A 27853-nucleotide genomic window follows, 5' to 3' on the forward strand; every position below is an offset into this window, starting at 1 on the left:
CCATCACACTAAACATAATTTCAAAAATATGGATGAAGTCCACTATGTTGCAAAGTTTTTCAAGACCCAACCAATTATCATACTAAAATGATATTCCTTCAATGCCAAGTTGTAAGCTAAATCCGCCTGTGTTTATATGTAGCTTTTAAAATATTTTTATAAATGAAAGAGACTTATATGAAGAAAACAACATAGAACTATCATCCAAATACTTATCCCTCAATCACTCATAAACTTGTATCGAATACGGCTTCGATCACTCATAAACTTGTATTTCTGTGTATTCACCTTTAAACCTAACTTAATACTTGGCCTTACATGAGTCTCCCCCTAATAGCTTAATAATGACACCCATATCTTAGGTCCTAATGTAGTATGAATTTCGTGTAAAATCTATACAATGTCACTCTCGGTATAAAAATTTATGAACAATAATGAGATCCTCAATTCTATTATTCATTTGAATTAAGAAAAAGCCATTTTCCTTTGCAAAAGAGTGGTCACTATATTCCCTTGCAAAAGAGTGGTCACTATATTCCTTTGCAAAAGAGTGGTTAGTTTTTTCCTCAACGTAGATGGCGATTGTTATCCATAACCTCCGCTCCGCCCCAATTACCCATCTCTCCGCCGTCCACCGCCGTTCTTTTGCCACCTCTCTCAGCTCTCCACGACGCTTCAACGTCAGGTCTTAGGTCTATTCCCCTTTCCACTCTTCCATTTCTTTTCCCCTCTCTAAATCTCAATTTCCCTTATTACATTTTCGCATATTAGGGCCAACCTTCTTCCATTTCCAGAGAAAAGTTCTAAGTATTATAAACACCTTGAAGCCGCTGTTGAAGTTGTTCAAAGAGCTTCCAGTCTCTGTGTTGATGTATAATCTTCTTTCTAATTATTATTTTTACATGTTCTTACCGAATCATTAAGAGGGTTTCTCTCAAAATTGGATTTTGAAGCATTTCAAAATTTGCAGGTCAAATCATCTTTATTCTCTACTGATGACAAGGTTCTTGAAAAAAATGATAACACTCCGGTTACTGTTGCAGATTTTGGAGTCCAGGCTCTCTTAAGTTTAGGTATAGATATGATTCACTTTATGTTATATATAAAAATAGCTTAAGCTTAAATTATTTCTGTAATTCGATAGCTATATCAATGTGGTATGATTAATTTGAACTGACTTGGTATGTAAGTTGCTCTTCTATATGATGATATATGACAAAAATCTGACCATTAATATTTTTGAAGTATTTATTGAAACTTTGGGACTACCATTTCCTGGAGTCGGCTACATGGGTCTAACGAAGCCATAAGGTCCGACCATCCGATTATAGTTCATGTTATCATGTCTGTAAACAAAGTAACAAACCATTCACACTTCAATCCTTCTCATTGGAGACCTTAGTATTTCTTGGTCTCCCTCTACTTCAAGTGATTGGACTACCCTCTATCTAATTTACCTTCTTTACCACTTCTACAAGTTTTCGGCACTCATGCTTGGATCACTTGAAGCTAGATTTCGAATTCTTTTTTGTGTTGCCTCAACTTTCTAGTATCTAATGCATTCAGTTCTGGTCCTATTTTGTCTAGCGTGTTCACTCATCAATGCAATATTCATGTTGTCATTCTTATCTATGCCACATTGAGTTTATTACCTTGTAAGTTTTTTACCGCTCAACATTCAATCCCATATAACATTACATATCTTATAGTTGTGTGGAAAACTTTTCCCTAGGTTCGTACTTTTCTTCATAGATAACACTCAAACTATTCCTCAATTTCATTTACCCAGATGAATTCTATGTTTTAAATCTCTCAATTTCGCTGTCATTTTGTATATTGGATTCAATGCACTTCAACCTTGGAACTTACAGTATAGTATGATCTTCAACTTTTAAAAATGAATACAGTTAACCTAGTATTGTGATTAGTGATTAGCCTCAAAGATTTACTCATTTATCAGAAGTTGCTATTCTTTTCATGTGATTGAAAATTTTGGTTTTATATCTTATGTGATTATCAAAACAGAGTTAAATAAGCTGTTCCCTGATATCCCATTGGTGGCCGAGGAGGATTCTGCTTTCGTGCGATCGAGAAACTTAGCAGGTACTGTGCTTGATGCAGTAACTACTAAAGCTAGCTCCACTAGTAAACCACTGACACAAGATGATGTACTCAAAGCTATTGATAGAGGGGGCAAGGATGCTTTTGTATTTGGATCAAAACCGGCCACATATTGGGTGGGCATATCTAAGCAATATAGTTAAATACTACACAGTGATATAATACTTCTTTTAAAAGTTTGGTTCCATGCTGCATTTTCTATGCTGTATATGATATGTTTGTTTACATTACATTCCTGGAGATTAGTAAATGGTGGTAAGTGGTAACTATTTTTGGTTTTTGTGAAAACAATATTTTACAATTGGGCTTCTATAAGCCCTAATGATCTTATTTATTTTCAAGTTAATTCTGGGAATTTATGAATTTACTTCTCATGGTTTTATTTCCATCAGAGCTTGTGTTAAGTTCATTGAACAAATGCAGGTGCTTGATCCAATCGATGGCACACGTGGGTTTTTAAAAGCTAGCAAAGCCTTATATGTAGTAAGTCATAATGAAGGTTGATTTGAGTTGCTATACTATTTGGAATTCTTCTTGTATGATAGGATTCAACATAGATATTTCCTGATGGTTCAATTTGAAATGGCTCTCCGTTGTAGATTAACCTTTTCTTGTGATAGTGCTTGTGATTTACTTTTCTATTAAGTTGTAGTGTATAATACAAGCTGTGTGTGTATCTTAAGATAAGAAATGCTTGTGATGAACATTATCATCTTTATAGAGTGTATATGCTCATGTAATCTCATCATTATTATCTATTTATCTTCATCTTTGTCTAAGGGATTTTTCACAAAATACAGGTTGGTTTGGCTCTTGTGGTTGAAGGAGAAGTTGTCATTGGTGTTATGGGCTGCCCTAACTGGCAGGAAGATTTATCAGAAAAAAACCCCGCTGAGATGAAGGAGCATACAGATTCTCTTTCTGGATCCGGAATTGTAATGATTGCTCATATAGGATTTGGAACATGGACAAAAAGGTTGAATAGCACATCCAACTTACCTGATGTGTGGACCAGATGTTTTGTTGATGGGTTTGATTTAGTACATAAAGCACGCTTGTGTCTTCCAGATAGTCAAACATGGGAATCACTGCCACTGTCTTCTTTATTTAATGCAACAAGTGATGCTGATAATGTGGTGAACAACCAAATTCTTGTTTTGACGGCATGTTGTGGAAGGTCTGAAATAATATCATCTATATATGTTTTCAGTTTATTACATCCAATCAAAAGATAGAAAATATATATGCAATGATGTGGTGTGGTTTGGCAACTAGCTATCAACATCAAAAGCAATCAGTGATATTGAATATTGTATTACTGCATAAATTGCCTGAGATCTGTTTTCTTATGTCATGTTACTCCTTGTAAGGAAAACTTCGTTGATATCTTACCCTTTGATGAATCGGCGGAGTGCTTTAGGTCTCATTTGTGATAAAAAAAGTATCACTCAAGCTTAAGGAGAAGTTTTACCACACGACTATGAGTCCTACAATGTTATGAGAATGAATATTGGGTGATAAAATGTCAACAAGAGATTAAACTTCATATGCCAAAAATGAGAATGTTGTATTGGATGAGTGAGCACACTAGACAATATATGATTAGAAATGAATGCATTAGGGAGAAAATTGGAGTAGCTCCTATTGTAGAAAAGATATTAGAACCACACCTTAGGTGGTTTGGACATGTGTAGAAGATATCGATTGAAGCCCTCATAAAGAGAGTCGATCAAATGGAAGTTAGTCCAATCCTTAGAGGAAGAAGGAGACCAAGAAAACCATAAGGGAAATGATAAAGACAGACTTGGAGCTCAATGATCAGTTAATGAACATGATTTATGATAGAATATTATGCTGTCGTTGATCCTTATAACCGATCCTATCTAGTGGGATAAAAGGCTTAATTGTTGTTATTGTAGTAATTTAAAATTTATTGATAGGTTCATTTTGTTGTGTATTAAGAAACACCTCTATTTGTTTTTGGCTGCATTCATTTTTCTCCTTTTTCTTCCTATCATTTGATCATATCTTGTTATTCTTATGCAATGATGCAGTTTATCCAAGTATTTGATGGTGGCTTCAGGCAGGGCATCTATTTTCATACAAAGAAAGAAAGAGAAGACCATAATAAAGGTAGTCGATTAATTTTTAGTTTATCATTGGATGGATGATAATTGAGAGGGTGAGCTTGGCGCAACGGGAAGGTTGTTGCTTAGTGACTGCGTACATTCACTCTCCTTCATACCCTACTAAATGAGAGCCTCATGTACCCGACCGCCCTTTATTAGATGGATGACAATTTATGTAGCATTACTTCATTTTGTTTTTTTCTACTTTTGTAGTCTTGGGACCATGCTGTTGGCATGCTATGCGTTCATGAAGCAGGTGGAAAGGTATGCCTTTCTGTTATTGTTTTGGTAATGCTTTTCTGTTGTTTGAATATTCTGATTTTTGATCATCAATTCATAATGTTTTAGTCTTGATCTAGGGTGGTTGGGTTCACTAGTTCATAAGATCAGTGGATGGGGTACATATCTGTTGTCCCACAAATTGTGCTACTGCATGTACCATCAGCTAGTTTATATACGGTTACAGACGTAACTGTTTTTAAGTACTTTGTTCATTTAGCGATATACCTAATTTCCATTTGGATCAGGTAAGTGACTGGGAAGGTAGTGAAATAGATCTTGCAGCAGATGAAAGTGGTAGGAGGCTTATATTTCCCTCAGGTGGTGTCCTTGTTACCAATGGTAACTTACATCACAAGATTCTGCAGATTATCTCTCAAACTTCAACAGTTTGATGTTGCCATTCTTGCATACTCTAAAAAGTAACTATACCTTCATAATTTATTTGTAATCTTTGTCACTTTGTCTCAAGTTTTCATTTGAGACAGCCTATGATATATTATTCATATGCATCATTCTTAATTTTTGAGACACCAAGTGTCTATTAAATGAAAGGAAAGAAAAGTTTCTTCCTTTTTGTGACACCACCTGTGTTTGAGCCTATAGCCCTATAGCACTTCCTTTTTGCTTCTTTGAGCTATCTAAACTCTTGGTTTAAATTTTGTTGTTGGTTTATATACAGGGTTCGTCATAAAATATATCTTGTAATAATAAAATAAAAAATGATGAACCAATATGAATCATATACTTGTATTGGAACTAATATTGTGTGATATGCAAATTAGTATATGATTTAATCCATATGTAATTTACTTTTTAAGGAAAGTGTTATAAAACATGACATGTGATTAATTTGACACATGTTTAAAAGTTTTGGGATCATTTGGGATATTTTAATTTTTTAGGGATTAAAAATAGGATTAATATGTTTGGATTTTGAAACCGTGAAGGAGAATGATCACATGTCTCATAATTTTACTGTCTCTATGTCTTAAATCAACCAAACTTTACGAAATAATATTAAAAATAAAATTAATATGTTTGGATTTTGGAACCTTGAAGGACAAGGATCACATATCCTATAATTTTCTCGTCTCTATGTCGCAAATCAATCAAACTTATAAAATAATATTAAAATATTAATTTATATTTTTTATAATTTTTCTTTTAATAAAGCTTTCTCGTTAGTTTGGGACACTAAGTTGGACACGAATGAGTACACCTAATCCTCATTCAACCTTCAATGCCTACTATCAACCAAAGTATTGGTTTGATTAAAATGCACCACTACATGATGGACACGATTTGATCTCTACAATCTATACAAAATATGATTGTCAATAAAGAAATTGCTCTATTTCTTCTCGTATGTTCGACTTATCCCCTATGTCATTGACTCATTGTATTTAATCAAATTATTTCTTGTCATATCTACTATTTGTCAATATTTTCTTATATTTTTATGATTAGAAAGCTTCGATTCTATATGTTAAATTCTAATTCAAGAAAGTTGTTGGACTCCATCAAGGGCCACGTGTTCTTTATAAATACACAACTCACAACCCTATCATTATATTGCACCTTCACTCATCTTTTTTAATTATATATTATTCTTATCAATTTATATAGATTGGAATATAGTCCTTACTAATTGAAGTAAGGATAATGATTGTCACTTAAAAAAATGTGCATGATTTTCTTAAAATGGTAGAACTAGATCTAATTTGCGCAAGCTTGGGATTTTGTATCTGAAAATAATGATAAACAATGTCAAGGAAATATTTTAACAAATATTATATATATTAATTCTTTCTTACCATTCAAAGTTTGTTGGAGCTATATTGAACAGCTCATAAAAAAACATTAACAAATGCTAATATAGTCCAACAAATTTGGCTACACGAATGTCTTTTGTTACAACACGTGGACAACTACTTTCTAGTGAAGCAAATAAAAATTAATAAATCACGTCACTAATCTACCCAATAAGCAGTAACATAATAATTATCAAGGGCAATTTGGGTAAAGCCTATCGCCCGCCAATTTATGCTTATTAGGTTTACATGACATGAAAAATGTGTTTATCATCCTTAAAATGTCAGCCTAACATGTTTTATTTGCTCATAGACATTTCAAACGGGCAAAATGGATAGTCCATGAATAGTATTAAATAAAGTATTGAATGTCAAATATGTAAATGTATATGTCTTTTGTCAAATATAAAAAAATGTGTTTCATTTGTCATATGCATTTGTATATCAAATATAAGAAAATACTATCATTTTCTTATTATATATATGCATTTATATTTTGTATGTTATATATAGACATATCTACTATTCATTTCGTATTTTGTATGTAAATTATGTATTGTGGATATATATATATATATATATATATATATATGCATTTATGTTTTGTATGTATTGTTCATGTGTATGATTGTTTATTATGATAAATATATTTATATATTTTTATGAAAATTATGTATTGTTTTTGTATAAAATGTCTATAAATTTGTATATTTTTATAAAAGAAAATTTATTTATTTAAGGCGACTCGGAAACCCACCCTATCAATATTTAGGATGAACATGAATAGAATGACATTATATAAACAGAATTGACAAACAGATCTTAATTATCAATACTAATAATAATGTAATAATACCATATTAACAATCTTAAGAATGTATATGCAATGTTTGTCATATTATAACTTTTACATGAAATGACTGCATACCTAGAGGGAAGGAAATTAAACAAGGTAGCTAGAGAAGAAGAGTATATAGGATTAGGTTTGTACAAATGGTGGCTTTTTGATTGGATAAAATTAATGTTTGACTTTATACCTTTGTGTATTAGGCAGAGTTGGTAACACACTTTTAATACAATGTTTCCACTTTAACCACTACTCATTTCAACAAATCACTAATATCCAAATGGTAGGTACTTAACCATCATAATCTTACACCTGCATTTAATGTTGTTGGGAGAAATTGTTTAATGTTTCATTATCATATCACACTTTTTTATGTTTGAAAACTTTCATGTCTATAATTCATGAACATATTGGTGTTTGGGTTTTACAGCTATAACTTTTCACAGGTTTAGCACATTACTATTTGTATCCTTTTGCCTTCTTATCTTATATTTTTTGATATTTTATTAACAATCAGATTTTGAATCATCAAGCACTAGAAGTTTCTAAACATCTATTCAGTAGGTAAGCAAAAAATCAGCTATTTGGACTATGTAATATTATAATGCCTTGGAAAGTAAGGTTTGCATTGCCTACCTCATTGTCTTGGGAATAGTTTAAATATATGTTCACTACTCCTTTTATTGCCAATTGGTTTTGAGATGAAACCTTAACATAATGATAATTGAAAAATCTATAATAAATATTATAGAGGAAGTGAGAAACTACTTATATATCTATCCTGATTCTACTACTAGAGTGTCACACCATCTAAACATCGTAGACCTCTGATCTACTACATGACTTTTATGTTGCCTGAATAGCACAGACCCCTACTACAAAGTTGAACATGTCGTCTAAACATACAAACACCGTAGCAGCCATCCTACTAGCATGTCATGGATGTCCAACATAGATAACGCAATTCATGTTTGTTTGGGCAAGTCTGAAAGAACAGTTTGTCATGCCAACGTTATTTAATTTCCTTTTTAAATAGAGAAAACTAATTATAAGAAAATTAACACTTAATATCCTCTCATATATTCTAGCATCTTATTCTATCTACATATCTTCATATATACTCGCCTTTCAGATATCCACCCAAGAACTTCTAGATTGTCTCCTACTCGGAATCAGCGATTTCATCCCAACATCCACCACACTAAAGAACAATATGTATGAGGGCATAGTGGCATACTATCTTTATATCACATATTAGTTAATTTAACCTACAAGGTTCCAATATTAACTTGAAGGGTTGTTATGAAGATGAAGAAATATTACTTGAAACAGAAAAGGAAGATGATGATGATGCACATGCTGTTTTAGATCTACCTTTTGTTATAAATATATCTTATTCAAGAGATTGATCATGTTCCAGATTCAATTTGAGATCAAATTATAGAGAAAATGCAAAATAATTAGAATTATAATTATATTTAAATTTTAAAAAAATTATTTGGATACTTTGTAATAGTTCTGTTATTTTTTATTTCTCAATTTATTTGATCTGTTAATCTACATATAAAAAATAAAGGAGAAAATCATAATAGAAAATTGTAGTTTTTATAGTTAAGCACTTAAGCCCACTTTGGTAATCAAAGATCATAAACCAATATTGGTCAAAACTATTCAAACAATGTTTCTACTAGAATCACTTCAGATATAAAAAATATCAAAATATATATAAATATGTTTACTTCAAATCCACTTTAAACATAAATCAATTTACAAAATTATGCTTATTTAAAATCAATTTTACAAATACTTATCAGAACACACATTTAATTAACTTAGTTAAAAGCATTGAGAGACTAATGATTAATTAGTTAAAGTAGTATGTATCTGATTTAAAAAAATATGGTTCCCGAGAGTGACATGTGTTACCCTCACGCATCTTAAAAATGATTAGCTCTTTACCTATTAAGTGACATGAATCCCATCATAATACAAAAAAAGTCTTGTGTATGAAAAATACTCATTCAAATTAATTACATGTGATCATAGACCAAAATAGCCATCACTTAGAATGTTAGTTGAAGAACTTGTGAGTTTTGTTTACCTCTACCTTAATAAGCAATAAAATGAAACTGTTTTTTTGTTTCTCACAAGTATCCTCGTATGGGAGGCAATCTTATATGAGTTGAGAACATCTACATGTATGTGGGGCTAATTCTCAAACATTTATTTTTTCATCTATAAAACTCGAACCGAACCCGAGATGTTGTTTATCCGTCAGTAAAATGAGACTGTTTGTATTGGAAAACTATGCCAAAGTATGTCAATTATTACTTAGTCATATATTAAACATATTATTTTTGATATAGAGTTACCTGTTTATAATTTTGATTATTTTCAATCCGATTATTAAAGATGGAGGTTAACAAGATCCTAACATAGAAATTGATGATTTTTTATTTTTCTTTTGGAGTTTAGAAACTTTAAACCCCATAATAATCAAAACAACAAACCTTATCCCCACACTGAATAACAATGAATGTCGCTTTAGTAGTAGACTTTTCATATTACGGCAAACACCGAACTCAATTATTGTCACGGTGTAGTAAATGCTCATCCCCAATCTTCTTTGCATTTATTATATGAGGAAAAACAAAATGTATGAATATATTATTTAGATAATATCAATTTTTTTAAAAAGGTAACATAAATAACAATAAATAATATATTGACTAAATAATATATTGACTGAATATAAATGTTTCCACTCATATTATGTAGATATTATCCTCTTATTATAGGCACACATTCAAGATATTGACTAAAATACTTATTTCACGTATTAATATAAAAATTTATACAAATTCAATATATCATGCACTATTCATTTATATTATTTTTTTAAAAATTAACGATAATTAAATATAAATAATAAATGATACAGTGACAATGTATAAAACTCATTAATCGTGATAATATATTTTATTTTCTCTTTATATATTTGCTTGTCCTTTCTAACGGTATGCATGAAAGTTGAAGTGGCAGGGCAGACACGTATTTTTCTTACCAAAAATCACAATATTAACTCTATATTTGTGTAGATCTTATAAGACAACTTGGTTTGCAGCTATAGAGGAAGTGGTCAACATAACACTTTTCAAAAAATCATATGTTACAATCAGCTATAACCATGCAAATAATGGCTTTAGCAGGAACAATGGAAATCAAAGCCATGCTCCACATGCAATAAACAAGAATATTAATACCCTAAAAATAAAGATGTTGACACATGTTACACATAAAAAATTTAAAGTTCAAAATTTTATTTATTTTTAAATTAAATAATTAAAAATCATTTATTTGCCTCATATTCTGATATTAGAGTGTTCAATACTAGAGTCAGAGTCGATATATATTAGTCTATAACATGGTGTTGAAGAGAAAAAAAACATGTATTATTATTCATAGAGCGTGTAGGTGGCATTGTAATGTTAATTACAGCTAATGTGAATGGAAATATATAAAATGAAGGGTCAGCAATGATGTAACTTAAAAGATTCTTCAACATTTCACCCACACAAAAAAGATTATGTACAATAATAATATTTAATTCAATTTGTACACAATAAGTAAACCATGCATAGTGAACATTTCTGGTATTAGGAGTGACACGTAGCCAAATGAGACAACGAAGGACGGCACCGAATCCATATAACTTCACTTACCCTATACTATTTATACAAGTATACGCCCTACATTAAGGACCCTACCCTTATAAATTCAATATTTCTTCATCTATCCCTCTCTTTATCTATTCTCTCACGTCTCCAACATTTTCTCCTTATATTGTCTCTTGAAGCAAACTCATTGGTCAAGTTATCTTATTAATAAGCACAACATAGCTTATACTTAACATGGGTAGAGTACCTTGTTGTGAGAAAAATGGTCTCAAGAAAGGGCCATGGACACCAGAAGAGGATCAGAAACTCATTGATTACATTCAGAAACATGGTTATGGTAACTGGAGGACACTCCCAAAGAATGCTGGTATGTCACCTTATAGTAAAATATCTTAGTAGTATATAAAATAAATTGATAAATGTTTTTTCCAACTATTCTCTCATACTCCACTAAGTAGGAGTTTCGTATATTGGACTGTCTTTTTTATACTTATTTGAAGTTTCGAACTAACGGGTTTAAATTGGTTATTTTTTATTGTATATAGGGTTGCAAAGATGCGGAAAGAGTTGCCGTCTCCGGTGGACAAACTATCTCCGGCCAGATATAAAGAGAGGCCGGTTTACCTTAGAAGAGGAAGAGTCAATAATTCAGCTACATAGCATTCTTGGCAACAAGTGAGAGCTTTTACTCTTTGTTTAATTTAGATATACAATGTTATTTATGATTTTTACCCACCTCTTTTACTAAGAAATTATTCATAATCTAGAATCTTAATAAGGTCTTGTTCAATTACAATATGGCACCTAACTATCATAAATAAATGTTATATTGTTATTGATGCTGATTATATGATTATAAAATAAGCATATAGAAGGACAAAAGTGTGAGACAATAATTTCCAATGCACATAGTTTGAGTAAAAGTCAAACAATAAAGATTTTGATCCTTAAGATTTAACTCATTGTATGACATTAAACCTTAGTACTTAAATTCAAGCATTAAGAGTTGTGTTTTCTCACTCATCTTTCAAAAATCTTTACCTATAAAAAATGAATCACAGAGATTATGAAAATGTTAATACTAATGTTGTGTTATTTTGACATTATGTAGGTGGTCTACCATTGCTTCACATTTACCGGGAAGAACTGACAATGAAATCAAGAACTATTGGAACACGCATATAAGAAAAAAGCTTCTGAGTATGGGAATTGATCCTGTGACACATAGTCCTAGACTTGACCTATTATACATCTCTTCCATTCTAAACTCATCTCTCTATGCTAATTCATCAAATTTCAACATCCAAAGGCTCCTTACTATGCAACCTATAGAGAACACAGAGCTTCTTAAATTGGCTTCTTCACTCTTATTTTCACAACAATGTGAAGACCAAAACTTGTGTGCTCAAAATGACCAATATAACCCTCAAATTCTGAACCAAATCCAATTTCAAAACCCGGTTCAACAAGTAGCTTGCACTGAATTGGTTGAACCAAATATGTCAAGTTTCACTGACCTTAGTTCCCAACAACATTCTTTACTAAATGATTGGCACAGAAATAATGGAACTTCTTTAAGTACATTTTCTGAGGACTATATCCCTCAATTATTATCAAGCTATAGTTATAGTAATTATAATTCTGATAATCAAAATCTTATGGATCCTCCATTGTCTGAAACTACAACCTTAAATTCCAACAATAGTAGCAACAAGAACTTCAGCTTTGCTTCAGTTCTATCCACACCTTCTTCAAGTCCCATAGAGCTAAATTCGAGTTCAACATTTATCAATGGGAGCATCACAGAGGATGAAAGAGAAAGCTATGGTAGTAGTAGTAACATGTTGAAATTTGAAATCCCAGAAATTTTAGATGTGAATGAGTTCATGTAATTAATGTGATTAAGGTTGAATATTAAAAAGGTCCATTCTATCAAAAGGTTGATAATTTCCCAACTTTATTTTTCTAGGGTATAAGCTAGGTATTTAACTATGCATTAGAGTTATGATTCTTTTCGTTAATGGAAAGGTAAGTGTTTCAAAAAATAAAGGGAAATGTAACTTAAATAACATATATTACTTTGATTACAATGAAATTACATTTTTGTCATTAAAAATAAAGGAAGAAACGTGCACTTACATCTTCATTAATAAAGAAAATCCTATTTCTTATGCATTGATCCATCATGCATGGTGTTGATACTTGTAATATTTCCCAAATTTTTATTAAGAATTGATAGTTTAAATTTCTTCATTATTATACTAGCTTTGGCTGTATTAGGAAGTTGAAGGTCTTATCTTTTTCCTTTATTTTATTCTTTTCACTTTCTTTGGTAATAATTCAAAGTTTCATTATTGGTATGACATTGTGCATGTCTGTTTTCTTCCTAAGAATAGCAACCATTAATAATTGATAGTTTACCTTCATAAAGTATTATAATCTATAGAGCAACAAGTACAACAATGATGCAAGGCATGACATAAGTTTTTCAAAAAAAATGTGAATTTAAACTATATTGTATAAATAGAGAAGTTAGAGTTACATTGATATTGTATGCATCTTTTGCAGACTCACATTTTAATTAATATTCTTTTGGCAGAAGAATTGTAAGTAAAAGAAAATCAGTTATTAGCTTTAGTGAAAAGCCCATGCTAAATTCGCAAAACCTACACTAATGGAAACAAATACCATAATATTTTAATTAGTATAAAATGGTTGCAGAGATGCAAGTAAACCAAATACTTTGGTAGAAAACATAAGACTTTAATTTGCACCATGAGAAACATAGAGAAATGATTATGGAAGTAATTAAAAAAATTTATCCAAAATTTGAACTACTACTCCTTCTCATAATATTTATAAGATATTTATAATTAAATTATATATATATATATAGTTACTATTTGTCTTCTCTTTCTTTTCTTTTATTCCTAACCATGTCATGCTTCCTGTGGTGGTTTTCATTTTAATTTTCTGGAGATTTTATGGGAGCGTTAACATTAATAAATAGGTAGCTGATATTAATTGCGTCATCAATGGAGACAAAATGCTTTGAAAATTGAAGCTGTCTCCAAACTATGGTTTAATTAATTATATGTTATGAAATTCGAGCTCAATGTCATACCGAAAGAAGTCTCATATTATGTTAATTGGTTTAATAGGTTAAATTCTTTGGTCTACCAATTTTATATATAATTAATGTTTTTTATCTATAGATATATAATTATATATAAATGTAAAATTTTATATAATTAATAATCATGTATATTTATATTAAAGTCTTCTCCTTATCTTTTTTTTGGGACTGAAGTGAAACAAATGATTAGAATAGTATTCTATTTTTTAAATTTTTAAATGAACCGTCCGATATATTTCCCGGATTTAGCATGATCGGACTGATATTTCTCCGGTTCAAAGCGATCCAACCAACTCAGTTTAAACGGTAAACCAGAGTCGTTTTCAAGTTTAGTCAGTAGATCAAACTAGTTGGACAGTCCACTAGGGTCCGATTCTCACAACATTTATGGTTTCTTTTGGTTACAACTAAATTTGTGGTTATATCATTACTAAATTATGACTAAACTGAAAATATTTACAGTTAATATATTTATTTATTGTATGGCCATGCAAAAGTTACATCTGTGCATGAAAAAAGAGGTCCAAATGAGAAGATGTGGAAAGTTTAGAAAACATTATTTCCTTTCTTCACAAAAAAAATGGTATTTTATTGAATATGATATGAATTTTGCATGTGCCTTTAATGGTGACACCAATTAGTACTTAGAAGAAAACAAGAATAGCCCACAGCTTTTAATTTGTGTTCATACTCTTTCATGTTTTTCGTGTCTTTAGAATTGTTCTACGATAATATGAACACACGTCTCTGCATAACTCAGAACTGGTTTCAGTCACATGCGTTAAATTCATAGTCATGCTGACACTAACACTGTCTTCACACTGCTTTAAAACTCAAAAACCCAATCTATATTGAGTATTTGTTAGATATTATCACATACAAATTAAAAACTAATGTGATTCACAATATGATTATTATGATTTGTGTTTTCTAATCAATGAGTTTTCACCTGTAAATTAAAAAAAATCAATGGATACAAGTTTTAAAAAATGAAACATGAGTTTATATTAAAAAATTAAAATTTCAACTTTTGCATATATATATTAAATATGCCATTTACCTTTTTTGGAGTTGCTTAATGATACCCATATTTGTCTATTATTATGGATAGTCTTTGACTCACATTGCATCTGTTTGACCCTCGCTTTCTGTCTCCACCGCCCCAAAGAAAAAGCTGTTTCAAACTTGAAAAAGGTTTTGAATAAGTAAACCCTAAAGTGTCTTTGTTCAGTTGACTTTTCTCCTCTTCTTTTTTTGTCAAAGTTATTGATGTGCAACGTTTATTATGATCCTTGGAATATATCTTGTGGCATTCATTCTTAGTTGACTATATATTTTATAAACCATTTTTTTCTTTCATCTTATACTATTCAACTTATGTGGTTTATAATCTTGTTGGTTACTCGTGTATTAGGTTAAAAGTTCGATTTCTGATAAGAATATATTTTTTAGGAAATTATATTTTCTAAAATGAATTAGTTCTTTAGAATGAGATGCTCTTGATTATGGTATAAAAAACATTGGAAAATTGACAATGGTAGATATGATAAAGGGCCATGCTATTTTTTCCTTACCAATTGCTATATAATATTATGAAGCTAAAAATGGTAAATTCAAAGTTTTTTTTTTAAGAAATTCTATATTTTATATATGGCATTGTTTATTGTTTTTTTCCTAACCAATTGTTTATTGATTTTTTAAGTGTTGTTACTTGTTAATGGTATTAATTGAAGGGTTTTGAAAACCCAAAATGAAAAATCAATTTTAGGCCCAAAAGAATGACTTGTTGATCTTAAATTATGGCAAAAAACTAAGCCTGTAATAGAGTACTTTAGTGTGGGCTAGGAAGGTCATGTACCTAGGAAGGAAGGGAATATTCTATTTCTAAAGATGAAAGGTTGTACCTTAATGGTTAGTGCATGTCACAAATTAAGCTCTACCTGTATAAGGTTGGTTGTATCACTATATTTGTATAAGGCAAAATGTCAATATTTGATAATTGAAAGTACCACTTATAAGAATTCTCACACACTTGGAAAAGATTAACTTCTTAAATATAGATCCACACTCTTAAAAAAAACAAACACATGTCCAGTTTTAATAAATATATTTATTGAAACAGAAAATAATTAAAAGACAAGAGTGAGGATTCATTTACTCTAAAAGTAAGTTTATTAAAACTTAATTTTCATCATAGTTATCAATTCTAGATAAATCTAATGATTTCAATTATCGAGTAGATCTAAACCATTGAATTTCCCTATAATTAATGGATATGATATGAAGTAAGTTTTAAAAACTTACTTTTGAAGTAAGTGAATCCCTCCTCGAAGACGAAACCAAAACTAAAAACAAAAGAATAAAAGTCTAAAACTCCTCATGCATTAAAAAAAACTCAATTTCCATCTCAACACATCCATTCAACACATTCTCCATTCTCATCTATCTCTCTAACTATATAAACTTTCATCAAATTAGATTCTTTCACATCTCTATCTCTTCACCATTCAAAAATTGAAGAAGGTTCCACTTCATTGATTCTCACTCAAAATTTTGGGAAAGGATCTATGGATAAACAAATTATCATTTTTGTATTTGGACATAGCAATAAAAATATCACCTCATTATATCTCAAAAATAAAAGTATCGAATCATTTTTTTTATCGGCAATTGTTAATATATTAATTGTTAATATGTTAGTATTTTGTTGTGGGTGAGACTCCACCCTCAATCTCCTGCACTCTACCATCAAACCACCCTTATAACTTCTATTTTTGTTAATGATGGGACTCGAACCCACAATCTCCTACACTCCATTCCATCCTAACTCCAAGTTTTTAGTTTCACTCTTTCTTCTTCAAGACATGGTATCCCTCTTTCTTCGTCACTTTCCTTCAATAATTCAATGTATAAAATAAGTTTTTTCAACTTCTACAAGAGGATGTAGAAGTTGGTTTTTTCCCAACTAAAACTTCTATATTAGACTCTCTAACTTGAAAAAATATACAACTTCTGCACCCTGAAGTTGAAAAAATTCAACTTCCAAACCTTATTATAGAATTTGTAAAAATTGCTTAATTTCAACATGATTGGTTATTGTATCTTAAACTATAATATCTTCAAAATTCCAAAAACTTCCAGGTTTTGTTATAATAAGCCTATCCACGTGACATAAAGAACAAGCTTTTTATTTTATGCAAAAATCGTAAAAGTCTAAAAGATAATAAAAATTGACATAATGTTTTTAATAATACACTATTCCCTTTCCAAAAACATTTACTTAAATGCAAGTTTTTCCGCTAATCTTATTAAAACATAATCAAATTTTAACACGCTTTAAATATATATCCTATTATAGAAACTAGTATAACAAGAAAATGCATAGAAGAAAAAGTATAAACAAGTTTGGACTTTTTTCCTTCTCGTTCATCCCATAGAAGAAAAAGAAAATCCAAAGACAAAATGATATGTAGGTATATATAAGAAATCAACATGAATATTCTAGTGTTTATTTTTAATCACATTGCATTCCCAAGCACAATTCCTAAACTTTTAACGTGTCTAAATTTTGTACTATTTTGATACAAAGGAAGAGGTAGAATAAGAAGATTAATCATATTTATTATACAATATAAAAGTATGTGGATAGATTATAATCTATTTTAAAATAAATGATGGTCCACGAGTGAAGTGAAAAACTATTTCATATTTATTACCAAACCCTCATAAGAAGATATAAGCAACACGTCTTGCATAGTTGCATTGCCACCATCTTAATGGGAAGGTCATATATCACTCAACAATATTATTGCATACACTTGTCACATACCTACCACAAAAAAACAACATTATAACCCAAATGGAAAATATTAACCAAACCATTATAAATAAGTTTTATATCCTAAGTTGAAAAGAGCTCAACACTAAAGTAGTGTAATACATTGTACACTTACTTGCCTTCTCTATCTAATTCCCTTGAAATTGATCAAGTGCATAATATGGCTCACTTGATTGGGCCATTGGCCATCGGAAAAGTCGTCGGAGACGTGGTTGATCCCTTCACCCCGGCCGCCAAAATCACCATCCTCTACGGCAGCAAACATGTGTCTAATGGTTATGATATCAAACCATCTTTAGCAAGTGAAAGACCCCATGTTAAAATTGTTGGTGCCTCTAATGCTGCCAACCTCTACACTTTGGTATGACACTATATATGTATATATTGTCTCTATTCATAAACAATGTTGTACCAAATAATCACATCATAGATGAAATATGAAAATTAATTGAGTTAATGTATAATTGAGTGTGTAATTTATATAAGAAGAGAGTTTGCATGTATGTTTGGTAGGTAATGGTGGATCCTGATGCTCCATCTCCAAGTGAACCAATTCATAGAGAGTGGCTCCATTGGTATTTATACTAAACTCTTTTTTACTTGAGTTATTGATTATTATACACATATTGCACTTCTCTGGATGTTCCCGACTCGGACAGGATTGCCTCCAATGCGAGAGAATATGTGTGGGAAACCAAAAAAAAAGATTGCACTTTTTTATTTATTAATTTATTGTGATAATTGTATGGACATGATATATGAAGTACTAAGTCAAATTATCTCTTTCACAAATGAGTATGCCACAAAGATATTTATCTTTTTTTTTCCATTTTGAAAGATATTGCAAGTACAAATAAAATTTAACTCTAATATTAATAATGAGGGATAAGGAATTGGAAAATTGTGTTCAGATATGCAGTGTTTTACTATATGATTGTGTAAAAGGCTAATAGAAATTAGAAGGAAGTGAGAAAACTTCATTGGTAAATTATATTTTTATAAATATTAATCTAAAATGTAATTAACATTATTGAGATGAAGTGAAGACTTAAAAAGAGAATGATATTATAATAAAATTATTAGAGTTTTATGAATATGATGAGTCTTAACTATTGTAATAGAAAGTATGAATAATGTTAAGTTAGTGCTCAAAATAGAATAATAATGTAATATTTATTTGTCAAAATCTTATGAAAATGATGGGCTTTGCTTTATTGGGCAAAAGAAACAGAGTAGACATGTTTTCCAATTCATTTTCTTTGAACAAACAAACCCAATTCAATTTTATCATACAAAACTATTTCCTCTTAGTGTAAGATATATACTTTGATTGAATGATGATTGAAAATTGGCCAATGACAGGATTGTTGTAGACATTCCAGAGGGATCAGATGCCACTCAAGGTTAGGAAATTTCGTAGTTCCTTTTGCGAATTGAGTTTTGGAAGGAAATAAAATAAAATGAAAATTCTAAAGTTATAAGATATAGTTGTAAGAACTGACTATGAAACCTCCCTTTTATTTTCCCTTCAATACCAAACTCGCAAACGAACCCTACGAGTATACGATGACGATGTTTAAATAAATGTAATATACTATAGTATATAAGTTGATGAAGAGTGAAAAAATTGCATTAATATATGTTGGGTGACACTGTTTTGTGTAGGGAGGGAATTGGTGAAGTATATGGGGCCATGCCCAGCAGTGGGAATTCATCGCTACGTCTTTGTAGCATTTAAGCAAACAGGTGGTGGACTAGTTAAAGTTGAGGCACCATTACAAGGTTGTCAAAATTTTAACACTCGCCAATTTGCTTCACTAAACAACCTTGGTCTTCCAGTTGCTGCTATTTACTTCAATTCACACAAAGAACCTAAAAACACAAAATTTATTTGACATTAATGCCTAATACATGTTTTTTTGTTTCAACTTGTCTTTTGTGTTGTTTGAGTCATGTTTTTTTTTTGAGTTAATAACTTAATGAATATTTAAAGATGTAACTAATTTTCTAAGAATAGAAGAATATTTAGCTTATGTCTTGAGACATGTATCATAGTTTTGTTTGTAAAATTAAATGGTTTGATATAGTGTAAATGATGTGTATGGTGAACAATTCACATGAAAGGAAAAGGGAGCAATAGCCTATGTAAGAGGGACGAGGATTTGATGTCCCCAACCATGTCTTTCCCTGATCAATCACAATGAAGTAAAATTGATAAAGTTATGAATATTTAATTTTTTTTAACTGACGTGACATAATAGGACTGGTCCGGGACAGGATTTGAAACAGAGTTTAGGTCAATGTAAGAGTTGGTTTGATTTATTAATGAACTTAAAAGTGACACGTTCTCTTATATGATCACTACACATGTGTAGCTATTTGGTCCAAGGGAACTGAAATATGGCCAGTAATGGTCCTCACTTGCATTCATAAAATGGTTCACAATGTGCAAAACTAATCGAATAAATTCTTAGATAGACTAAAATATTGAAAATTTGATTTCTGTGATTGATTGTTATTGAAAGGAGCAACAATAAAATTAGTTTTTTACTACACCAAATGACATCTTTGATTATGTAAAAAAAAAAGAAAAATTAAGCCATTATAAAAAGATGCCATATTTTAATATTTGTACAACTCTTGATGTAATATTTTTTCATAATGTGTGGTAAGATGATAATTTATTTTTAAATCAAATCAACATCCATTCTTTTTGATAAAGAAATCAATTCCAATTTTAATGATTTCCACCTCAAAGAAATTGTTTTAAATCTACATTTTACACATGAAATCTATTACTCTCAATTTCATAGAACCAAATCATTCATTTTTAGTTTTGTACACTTAGAAATTCACACAAAATGATTATCAAGCAAATTTTAATAACGTCTATTGTGTTAACATATGACACTCAATCAACTATATAGTATTAAGATCATAAATTCATGTTATTTTATAATATAGACGACTTTTACTTCCAAATATTTTTAGAACCCATAATCAATCGAAAATTTTATACTCCCAAAATTGGCCAAAATGAAAAATATATTATAGAACTCAGCATGTAGTTTCTTTTATCAAATAAAAAAAATGCTATATAAGTTGTCCACATTATTTAAGTAAGTTTGATTATTGATGTTAGAAAACTTTCAAATGTAGCAATGCTTAAAACTTGCATTTTTAAGTTAGGGTAAAAATATTTTTGCCATACTCTAATATATATATTTTTTACCTTTTGAGATACCAATTATTTTGGGATAATCCATTATTCTTCTAATAACTCCAATACCACTAAAGCAATTCCTAAACAATGATTATAAAGGAGGGCTCCACTTATCTTAGGAGTAAGTTTTTTAAATTTACTCTATATCATAACTATTAATTTTAGATAATATATATCCATAAAATTTGATGGCTAGAATGAAGAATAAGATTAAAAAACTTACTATTAGATCGGCGGATTATTATAATCTAATTTTGAAAAGTAGAGATTTTGATTTTGATTATTTGAAATTTTGAAGATATAAAAATTATATGATGTAATATAATAATATAGGGTAGGGTTTTCTTTGTTGTTATATTATGGGTTTAGCAGCCTCATGAACGCGCCAAGTATTCAACAACTTCCCTCTTTCTCTTGCTCAATCTTCAACCTTAATTAGGTCTTTTATCGAATCAATTGTTCTCTCTCTATCTCTCTCACTAAACCTAGCATGTTCTTTTTCTTCACACAAAGGTTATCTATCTTCTAATTCTATCAATTATTCTCCTTTTTTTTGTTTGTTCAAATTGCTTTCGTTTTGCGTTCAATGTTTTTGTTATTTTTTTTGCTATTGAATTGAATGTGTTAATTAGTGAGGTATGGTGTGTTTATTTGTGTAGAGGATTAATTTTTAGTGCGTTTTTTTGGGGTTGAATCTGGATTTAATTTTTGTGTGGAATGGATTGTAAAGTTGGGATCTTTGGCACCTTTATTAATGATGTTGGAGAAGTGCAGATCTTTTTCACTGTAAGTAAGAGAGTTTTTACAATAAAGAAGTGGGAATAGGATTGGGTTAAGACTCCAAAAAGTTAGGAACAAATAGTAGGTGCATTTTGTACTCTGTATCAACCGATTTTTCATCTTTTTTATGCTTTTGGTTAGAAGAATTGAAGAGAAGCTGTAGCTAGCTGGGGTGATGCAAGGATTTCATAGGAGTGTGCCAAGACCAAAGATCATGTGATTTAAATGGTGGCCCATTGTACGAGGCCTCCACCTAGTAGGGTCTGGGGTAGGGTAGATATGCACAACCTTATCCCACAATCGGAGTTGCTGTTTCCAGTATTTAAATTTGTTATCTCTTGGCCACTAAGAAAAATCCTTACAATTGCGCCGAGCTCGCCCTCTAAAGATCATATGACCACTAAGCAAAATCCTTTCAATTGCACCGAGCTCGCCCTCTAAAGATCATATGATTTAGAAGTAAAAAAATTATTTACCGCATGCATATTGTATGTAACAAATTTTAACTCCGCTTCACTCTCAGTTTCTCGGCAGACTGCTTTGCCCATTGATTCTCAGTGAGCTTATCAATTGGTACAGCAGGGGACGGGCTCGACTTCTGCTTCTCCCAACCCTGACCCTCTGTGGCCGTCCTCCACTCCTTATTTTAAAGTCATGTTTTTTTCATAATTGCTTTCCAGTGCCTTTTATTTGGGGTTTTTTAGTAAACAAATAATTAACTAGATGGAGAAAGTAAAAGAGGGAATAAAGGATATTTTTCTGTTTTTTTTCATAGAGAAATGATCATATAAAAATACTAATAGACCTAAGAGAAATAGGCATCACCAGAAAATTATTTAATACAAAAATTATAAATGCTGGGGGTGATCACAACGTCAGCCAGTCACCCTGTTCCCTCTGCCAATGATAGCTAGTATTTCCAATATAATGATTTATTTATTCTCTGTATTTTTGGATAAAATAACTGGAAATACGGTTGAATTATGTGATTAAAACTTTGTTATGATTGACAACATAATGATTGGTTTGCAGATTTTAGATGCTTAGGGATATAAGGAGAGTTTCCCAGTCTGTTCTCAGAAGCCGTAGAAGCAGATACCTGGATGTGAGTAGAAATGGGGCTATTGCCTCAGTTGGACCAAATATCCACCAATGCAGGTTATACATTCAACATAAGTTCTGTAGTGAAGGACATAGTTCATTATTGTGGTATAGGTCCCATGGGACTAGGGAAAGCTTTCACAGATGCTCTTCTTTTAGGAACTTTTCTGCTATCTCAGCAAGTAATGCGGTGACACATCATTCTCACATTCCTTGGAAGATGCTTTACAAAAAGTATTCTTCCAGTGGCCGCGGTTCATTTCCTACCATAAATATAATTGCTCAGGCAGTGAGCTTGGCTTTATCTCGTTCTTATTTGCTAGTTCCTGGTATTTTTGCATTTGTGTGTGGAGAGCATGCATTGGCTCAACGTAATTGGGCAGATGTAGAACGTTACCAATCGCAGAATGCTTTGTATATGCACGCCCAAGATGGTTATAATTATGTGTTTGCTTTTGCACTTATGTTAGTAGAAGGTCTTGTCTTACTTGTGAGATCTCTCTATCTAGCAGTACTGTTCTCTCCAAGCATTGTGATGGCACCGTTTGTAGATTACTTTGGACCAAACTTTAGGAAGCTCTGGCTACAGGTTGTTCTCCGCACTCTAGAAAAATCAGGGCCAGCGTTTATAAAATGGGGTCAGTGGGCAGCTACACGGCCTGATCTCTTTCCTCGAGATCTATGCACTAAACTTTCAGAACTTCACACTAAAGCTCCTGAGCATAGTTTTAGCTACACAAAGAAAACTATAGAAAGAGCTTTTGGTCGAAAAATATCTGAAATTTTTGAGAATTTTGAAGAACTGCCTGTTGCATCTGGAAGCATTGCACAAGTGCATCGTGCTTCATTAAAACAGCGATATCCTGGTCAGCAAGCAAAGCCTCTTGTGGTTGCAGTGAAGGTTAGACATCCTGGTGTGGGAGAATCAATCAGGAGGGATTTTGCAATTATTAATTTGGTGGCAAAAATTTCAAATTTCATTCCTGCTCTTAATTGGTTAAGATTAGATGAGAGTGTACAACAGTTTGCAGTTTTCATGATGTATCAAGTCGACCTTGCAAGGGAAGCTGCCCATTTGAGCCGTTTTATTTACAATTTCCGTCGATGGAAGGATGTTTCTTTTCCTAAGCCTGTCTACCCACTTGTGCATCCTGCTGTTTTGGTGGAAACATATGAAATGGGTGAAAGTGTCGCACATTATGTAGATGATCTTCAAGGACATGAACGTACTAAATCTGCTCTTGCTCACATTGGGACTCATGCACTTTTGAAGATGCTTCTGGTAAATTATTTTATTTGCAAAATTTGGTGCCATTGCTATCTTCTGATTTGTGATATCATCATCTGCAAAGCTTTCATTTCTAGCATTCTTGATTTATTTAATTTCTTAACATACACGAACATTGTATTTGGTTTTGGTAAAACTTAAAATACAGTAATGTGTACTCAATACTGAGATTTACATGCATGAGAACTTAAGCATTGATTTTAATCCTATGCATATATAATTTATCGAATTTTAAAACATACACCAGGTTTTAGTTGGCTAATAGTAATGTTTTAAGGCCTCATTAATCTGTAAATGCTTAGAAGACAAACTAGAACTGAACATAATATTTTAAAATTTGTTTGTTCATGCATAGAAATAACAAGCACATTCCTAAATAATACTACTAGCATGTGGGTGCAAAGTTGTTAGGGGAAGGGGCTAAGATGCTGCATATATTATATGCCTTAGCAGTAGGGGTTGGAGTTTTATAGGGTTAACTTATTCATCTAATAAGCAACTATGAAATGTAAGCTCGGTAAAATAAAGTGTATTCCTTTGTTTTCAATTTCCATGCTTTGTACTTCAAGGTATTATAGTAAATTAGTAATCTTGCAACTAACCATCAAGCCATTGGTCTAGTGGTATAAGGCCCTGCTATATCCCTAGAAAAACCATAAGGTCAATGGTTCAATTCCTGAGACCGATACTTGTTAGGAGGGGCAACCTCACACCCTGAAAGAGATTAGTTCCTTACCCAAAAGGTGAAGGGATACTCTTGGTAGTACCAATTTTTTTAATAATCTAGCAACTGAACTGGGGGGCATCCGTTAATAGCACACATTAGGTGAAAGTAGTGAAACTATTAAAGGCCTTGCTATAAATTGTTTACTGACAATTTAGTTTTTCAAAGAGCCAAACAATGGCATCAAATGATCTGTATAGCCAACTTCACCTAGTGGGAAAAAAAGGCTTGGTTGTTGTTGCAGTACCAAAAACTGGCCATATTGCTATACAATTGCTTTGCCATTGTTATTAATTTTTGGTTGAGGTTGGATGATAAAGACATGTTGCAACTTGCAACCCTTTTACTCGTTAATTGCAAGTTTTTTTAGTGCAAGGGTTGAGATGAGGGAAATGTTTGTGGTTATAGCTATTTCCCATAAAAGAATGTGTCTGGAGCATGTTTGTAAATTATCTTTTAATATTTTCTTTATTGCAGTGTTTTTTTATCTGGACCATTATCTTTGTTTTGTGAAAATTTATACTTTGCACTGTTTGCAGTTTGTTTTCTTGAGCATTTGGATCCAACTATCTTATCTATAATGAATTTCTTTTATCAAAACAATAGTATTTTTTACTGCACATGTTGATCAGTAACTATCATTTGCATCCCAATCCTTAGTTGGAACTAAAAGAAGCGTAAGTCCTATAGTAGTTTTAAATTTAAACATTTTAAAGTTTTAGCTTCCAAGACATTGGAATGTCTTCTTTCAGGTGGACAACTTCATTCATGCAGACATGCATCCTGGAAATATCCTCGTTCGAGTGTCTCCGAGCAAGTCTCGCAAACGGCTCTTCAAATCAAAGCCTCATGTAGTTTTCCTTGATGTAGGCATGACTGCTGAACTTGCTGGCAGTGATCGGGTAAATTTACTGGATTTCTTCAAAGCTGTTGCCCGCCGAGATGGCCGGACTGCTGCAGAATCTTGTCTCCGTTTATCAAAGCAACAGAACTGCCCAAATCCAAAGGCTTTTATTGAGGTAAAATATTGTTTCTTCTGTTTTTAAATCAACCAATGTTTAGCCTCAGAAGACTTACTAAGGTTTTGTTCTGTTATATTTATTGTCAAAACTTATATGCACATGAATTTAATATATATAGATTAATATGCAGTGCAAACTTTTCTGGTTGATTGACACAAAATGGATAACATTTCATTTAATGACAATTTTGCAAGTAGCCATTGGCAATGTATTTTTGCTTGACTGCTTGATTTTCTAAAGATTTATGTTTTTTGTTTTCTTATATTATTTCATGTAATGGACTTCTTGAATACGATTTTGGACCATCTTTTTGTTTTGCAAGTAGCCATTGGCAATACATTTTTGCTTGACTGCTTGATTTTCTAAAGATTTATGTTTTTTGTTTTCTTATATTATTTCATGTAATGGACTTCTTGAATACGATTTTGGACCATCTTTTATTCATTTCTCTCCGGTGTTTTTCAACAGGAAGTGGAAGAAGCGTTTACATTCTGGGGCACCCCAGAAGGTGACCTGGTTCATCCAGCAGAGTGCATGGAGCAATTACTTGAGAAAGTTAGGCGTCATAGAGTTAATATTGATGGAAATGTTTGTACTGTCATGGTGACTACCTTGGTTCTTGAGGTAATTATTTTTCTTCTTTTTACCATGTTCACTAATATGTCACATGTTGATGTGCTTCTAAAGCAAGCTTGGTTGTAAAGAGAGAAAGTGAGGGTGTATGCACCCTTGGTTAGTTAAAGTGCATCAAGATCTCATCCCACTAAATGATCTAACTTTCTCACTCTACACTCAAGTACACTTCAGAGGAGCTTTTTCCAACATGTGTACAAGAGCTTACAACCTGATTGACATGCATTGGAAACATTACAGTATGTGTTGATGTCACAAAAGGTTTAGGGTGTCTTTGGGTGAACAGCTTAGTTAAGTGCTTATTCAATAAGCCTTTTTGAAATAAGTTCAAAAAGAACGTATTGAAATAAACTAAAAAGAGACTTATAACTAAGGTAATTAGCTATTTTCTTAACATCACAGAAGTTGTTCTTATAAGTTAAATTCCAAATGCCCCCTTAGTAAATCTTCCAACAAGTTCTTTAACTTATTGAATAAGTGCCTAATCAAACACATCCTTTAAATATATCCCTACCACTTACTCTTAAGGGCCAAGGCTACCCCCTTTACAATTTGTATCTGCTAATGTGATTGGTAATTGTTTAATTTGTAGGGTTGGCAGAGGAAGCTTGATCCTGCTTACAATGTGATGCAGACACTGCAGACACTGCTACTTAGAGCTGATTGGGCAAAGTCTCTTTCTTATACAATTGATGGACTCATGGCCCCTTGAGCAAGTTTGTTTGTTTAGTCTCTTAAGGAACAATTTTGATAACATAACCCACAAAACATTTTACTTCTACTAAAGGGTTCTTTCTCATTTGCCCTTTTTATTTTTTATTTTTTTGAAAAATATATACCTTGTATTTATGTTGGTTAATTTCCGATAGTTATTACTGTGAGCATCACAGTTTACTTGAAAAATGTAAGTTGAAAGAATAAAAACAGTGAATATTTCTCCTACCCTTTAAATGCTGTTTGAGCAAGAAGGTGATCCTATGGTTGATGAACTGATTCATCACACTTTATATTGATTGATTATAATATATACCAATAATCTATATGATTGCTATTCTTGGTTGTAACTTGCAATAAAATTAACAAGATATATTTAGACTGCTATTCTGAATAGTTCTTTCACCACTGGTTTAGTGTGTTGAATGAGTGTTTGCAAAACTTGTTTAAAGTGAGTTCGATGTTAAGTGATTTATGTTTGGACATTTTGTTGAAAGTGATTTTAGTAAAATAATATTGTTTGGGTA

The 27853-nt window shown here is 31.5% G+C and overlaps 4 protein-coding genes across 6 annotated transcripts; all 4 read left to right on the top strand.

Annotated features, from left to right (window-relative positions):
• LOC109334329 (putative PAP-specific phosphatase, mitochondrial) lies at positions 512-24698 on the top strand. 3 transcript variants are annotated; one of them, XM_019570038.1, is made up of 11 exons: positions 512-685; positions 772-871; positions 971-1073; positions 2026-2237; positions 2545-2604; positions 2922-3298; positions 4176-4254; positions 4464-4514; positions 4778-4950; positions 15148-15153; positions 24687-24698. In XM_019570038.1, exons 1-9 carry the CDS (start codon positions 576-578, stop codon positions 4922-4924), a joined length of 1239 nt encoding a protein of 412 aa, XP_019425583.1. In that variant the 5' UTR covers positions 512-575; the 3' UTR covers positions 4925-4950; positions 15148-15153; positions 24687-24698. The 3 variants fall into 3 exon arrangements, with proteins under 3 accessions (XP_019425583.1, XP_019425582.1, XP_019425584.1); XM_019570037.1 differs by lacking the exons at positions 15148-15153; positions 24687-24698 and having other exon boundaries at positions 4778-5116; XM_019570039.1 differs by lacking the exons at positions 15148-15153; positions 24687-24698 and having other exon boundaries at positions 4176-4249; positions 4462-4514; positions 4778-5116.
• On the top strand, positions 9212-12822 carry LOC109334331 (transcription factor MYB34-like). The gene is made up of 5 exons (XM_019570040.1): positions 9212-9226; positions 9603-9608; positions 11090-11234; positions 11413-11542; positions 11979-12822. Exons 2-5 carry the CDS (start codon positions 9603-9605, stop codon positions 12757-12759), a joined length of 1062 nt encoding a protein of 353 aa, XP_019425585.1. The 5' UTR covers positions 9212-9226; the 3' UTR covers positions 12760-12822.
• Positions 16428-27601, top strand: LOC109334328 (probable serine/threonine-protein kinase abkC). Its single transcript, XM_019570036.1, has 6 exons — positions 16428-16446; positions 21478-21577; positions 22877-24227; positions 25710-25976; positions 26448-26603; positions 27205-27601. Exons 3-6 carry the CDS (start codon positions 22884-22886, stop codon positions 27322-27324), a joined length of 1887 nt encoding a protein of 628 aa, XP_019425581.1. The 5' UTR covers positions 16428-16446; positions 21478-21577; positions 22877-22883; the 3' UTR covers positions 27325-27601.
• On the top strand, positions 17936-19818 carry LOC109334332 (protein MOTHER of FT and TFL1-like). Its single transcript, XM_019570041.1, has 4 exons — positions 17936-18202; positions 18355-18416; positions 19204-19244; positions 19507-19818. Exons 1-4 carry the CDS (start codon positions 18002-18004, stop codon positions 19734-19736), a joined length of 534 nt encoding a protein of 177 aa, XP_019425586.1. The 5' UTR covers positions 17936-18001; the 3' UTR covers positions 19737-19818.

The sequence above is a fragment of the Lupinus angustifolius genome, chromosome LG19 (assembly GCF_001865875.1).
Source record: "Lupinus angustifolius cultivar Tanjil chromosome LG19, LupAngTanjil_v1.0, whole genome shotgun sequence".
Lineage (NCBI taxonomy): Eukaryota > Viridiplantae > Streptophyta > Magnoliopsida > Fabales > Fabaceae > Lupinus > Lupinus angustifolius.

Excerpts from the sequence above, each read along its gene's own strand:
- LOC109334329 (XM_019570038.1), top strand. The coding sequence starts at position 576 with ATGGCGATTGTTATCCATAACCTCCGCTCCGCCCCAATTACCCATCTC. Across the intron at positions 2,238-2,544 it reads CAAAACCGGCCACATATTGG|GTGCTTGATCCAATCGATGG; the intron begins GTGGGCATATCT and ends GAACAAATGCAG. Across the intron at positions 2,605-2,921 it reads CTAGCAAAGCCTTATATGTA|GTTGGTTTGGCTCTTGTGGT; the intron begins GTAAGTCATAAT and ends CACAAAATACAG.
- LOC109334331 (XM_019570040.1), top strand. Across the intron at positions 11,235-11,412 it reads GACACTCCCAAAGAATGCTG|GGTTGCAAAGATGCGGAAAG; the intron begins GTATGTCACCTT and ends TATTGTATATAG. Across the intron at positions 11,543-11,978 it reads CATAGCATTCTTGGCAACAA|GTGGTCTACCATTGCTTCAC; the intron begins GTGAGAGCTTTT and ends GACATTATGTAG.
- LOC109334332 (XM_019570041.1), top strand. The coding sequence starts at position 18,002 with ATGGCTCACTTGATTGGGCCATTGGCCATCGGAAAAGTCGTCGGAGAC. Across the intron at positions 18,203-18,354 it reads CTGCCAACCTCTACACTTTG|GTAATGGTGGATCCTGATGC; the intron begins GTATGACACTAT and ends TATGTTTGGTAG. Across the intron at positions 19,245-19,506 it reads GGGATCAGATGCCACTCAAG|GGAGGGAATTGGTGAAGTAT; the intron begins GTTAGGAAATTT and ends TGTTTTGTGTAG.
- LOC109334328 (XM_019570036.1), top strand. The coding sequence starts at position 22,884 with ATGCTTAGGGATATAAGGAGAGTTTCCCAGTCTGTTCTCAGAAGCCGT. Across the intron at positions 24,228-25,709 it reads CACTTTTGAAGATGCTTCTG|GTGGACAACTTCATTCATGC; the intron begins GTAAATTATTTT and ends GTCTTCTTTCAG. Across the intron at positions 26,604-27,204 it reads TGACTACCTTGGTTCTTGAG|GGTTGGCAGAGGAAGCTTGA; the intron begins GTAATTATTTTT and ends TTTAATTTGTAG.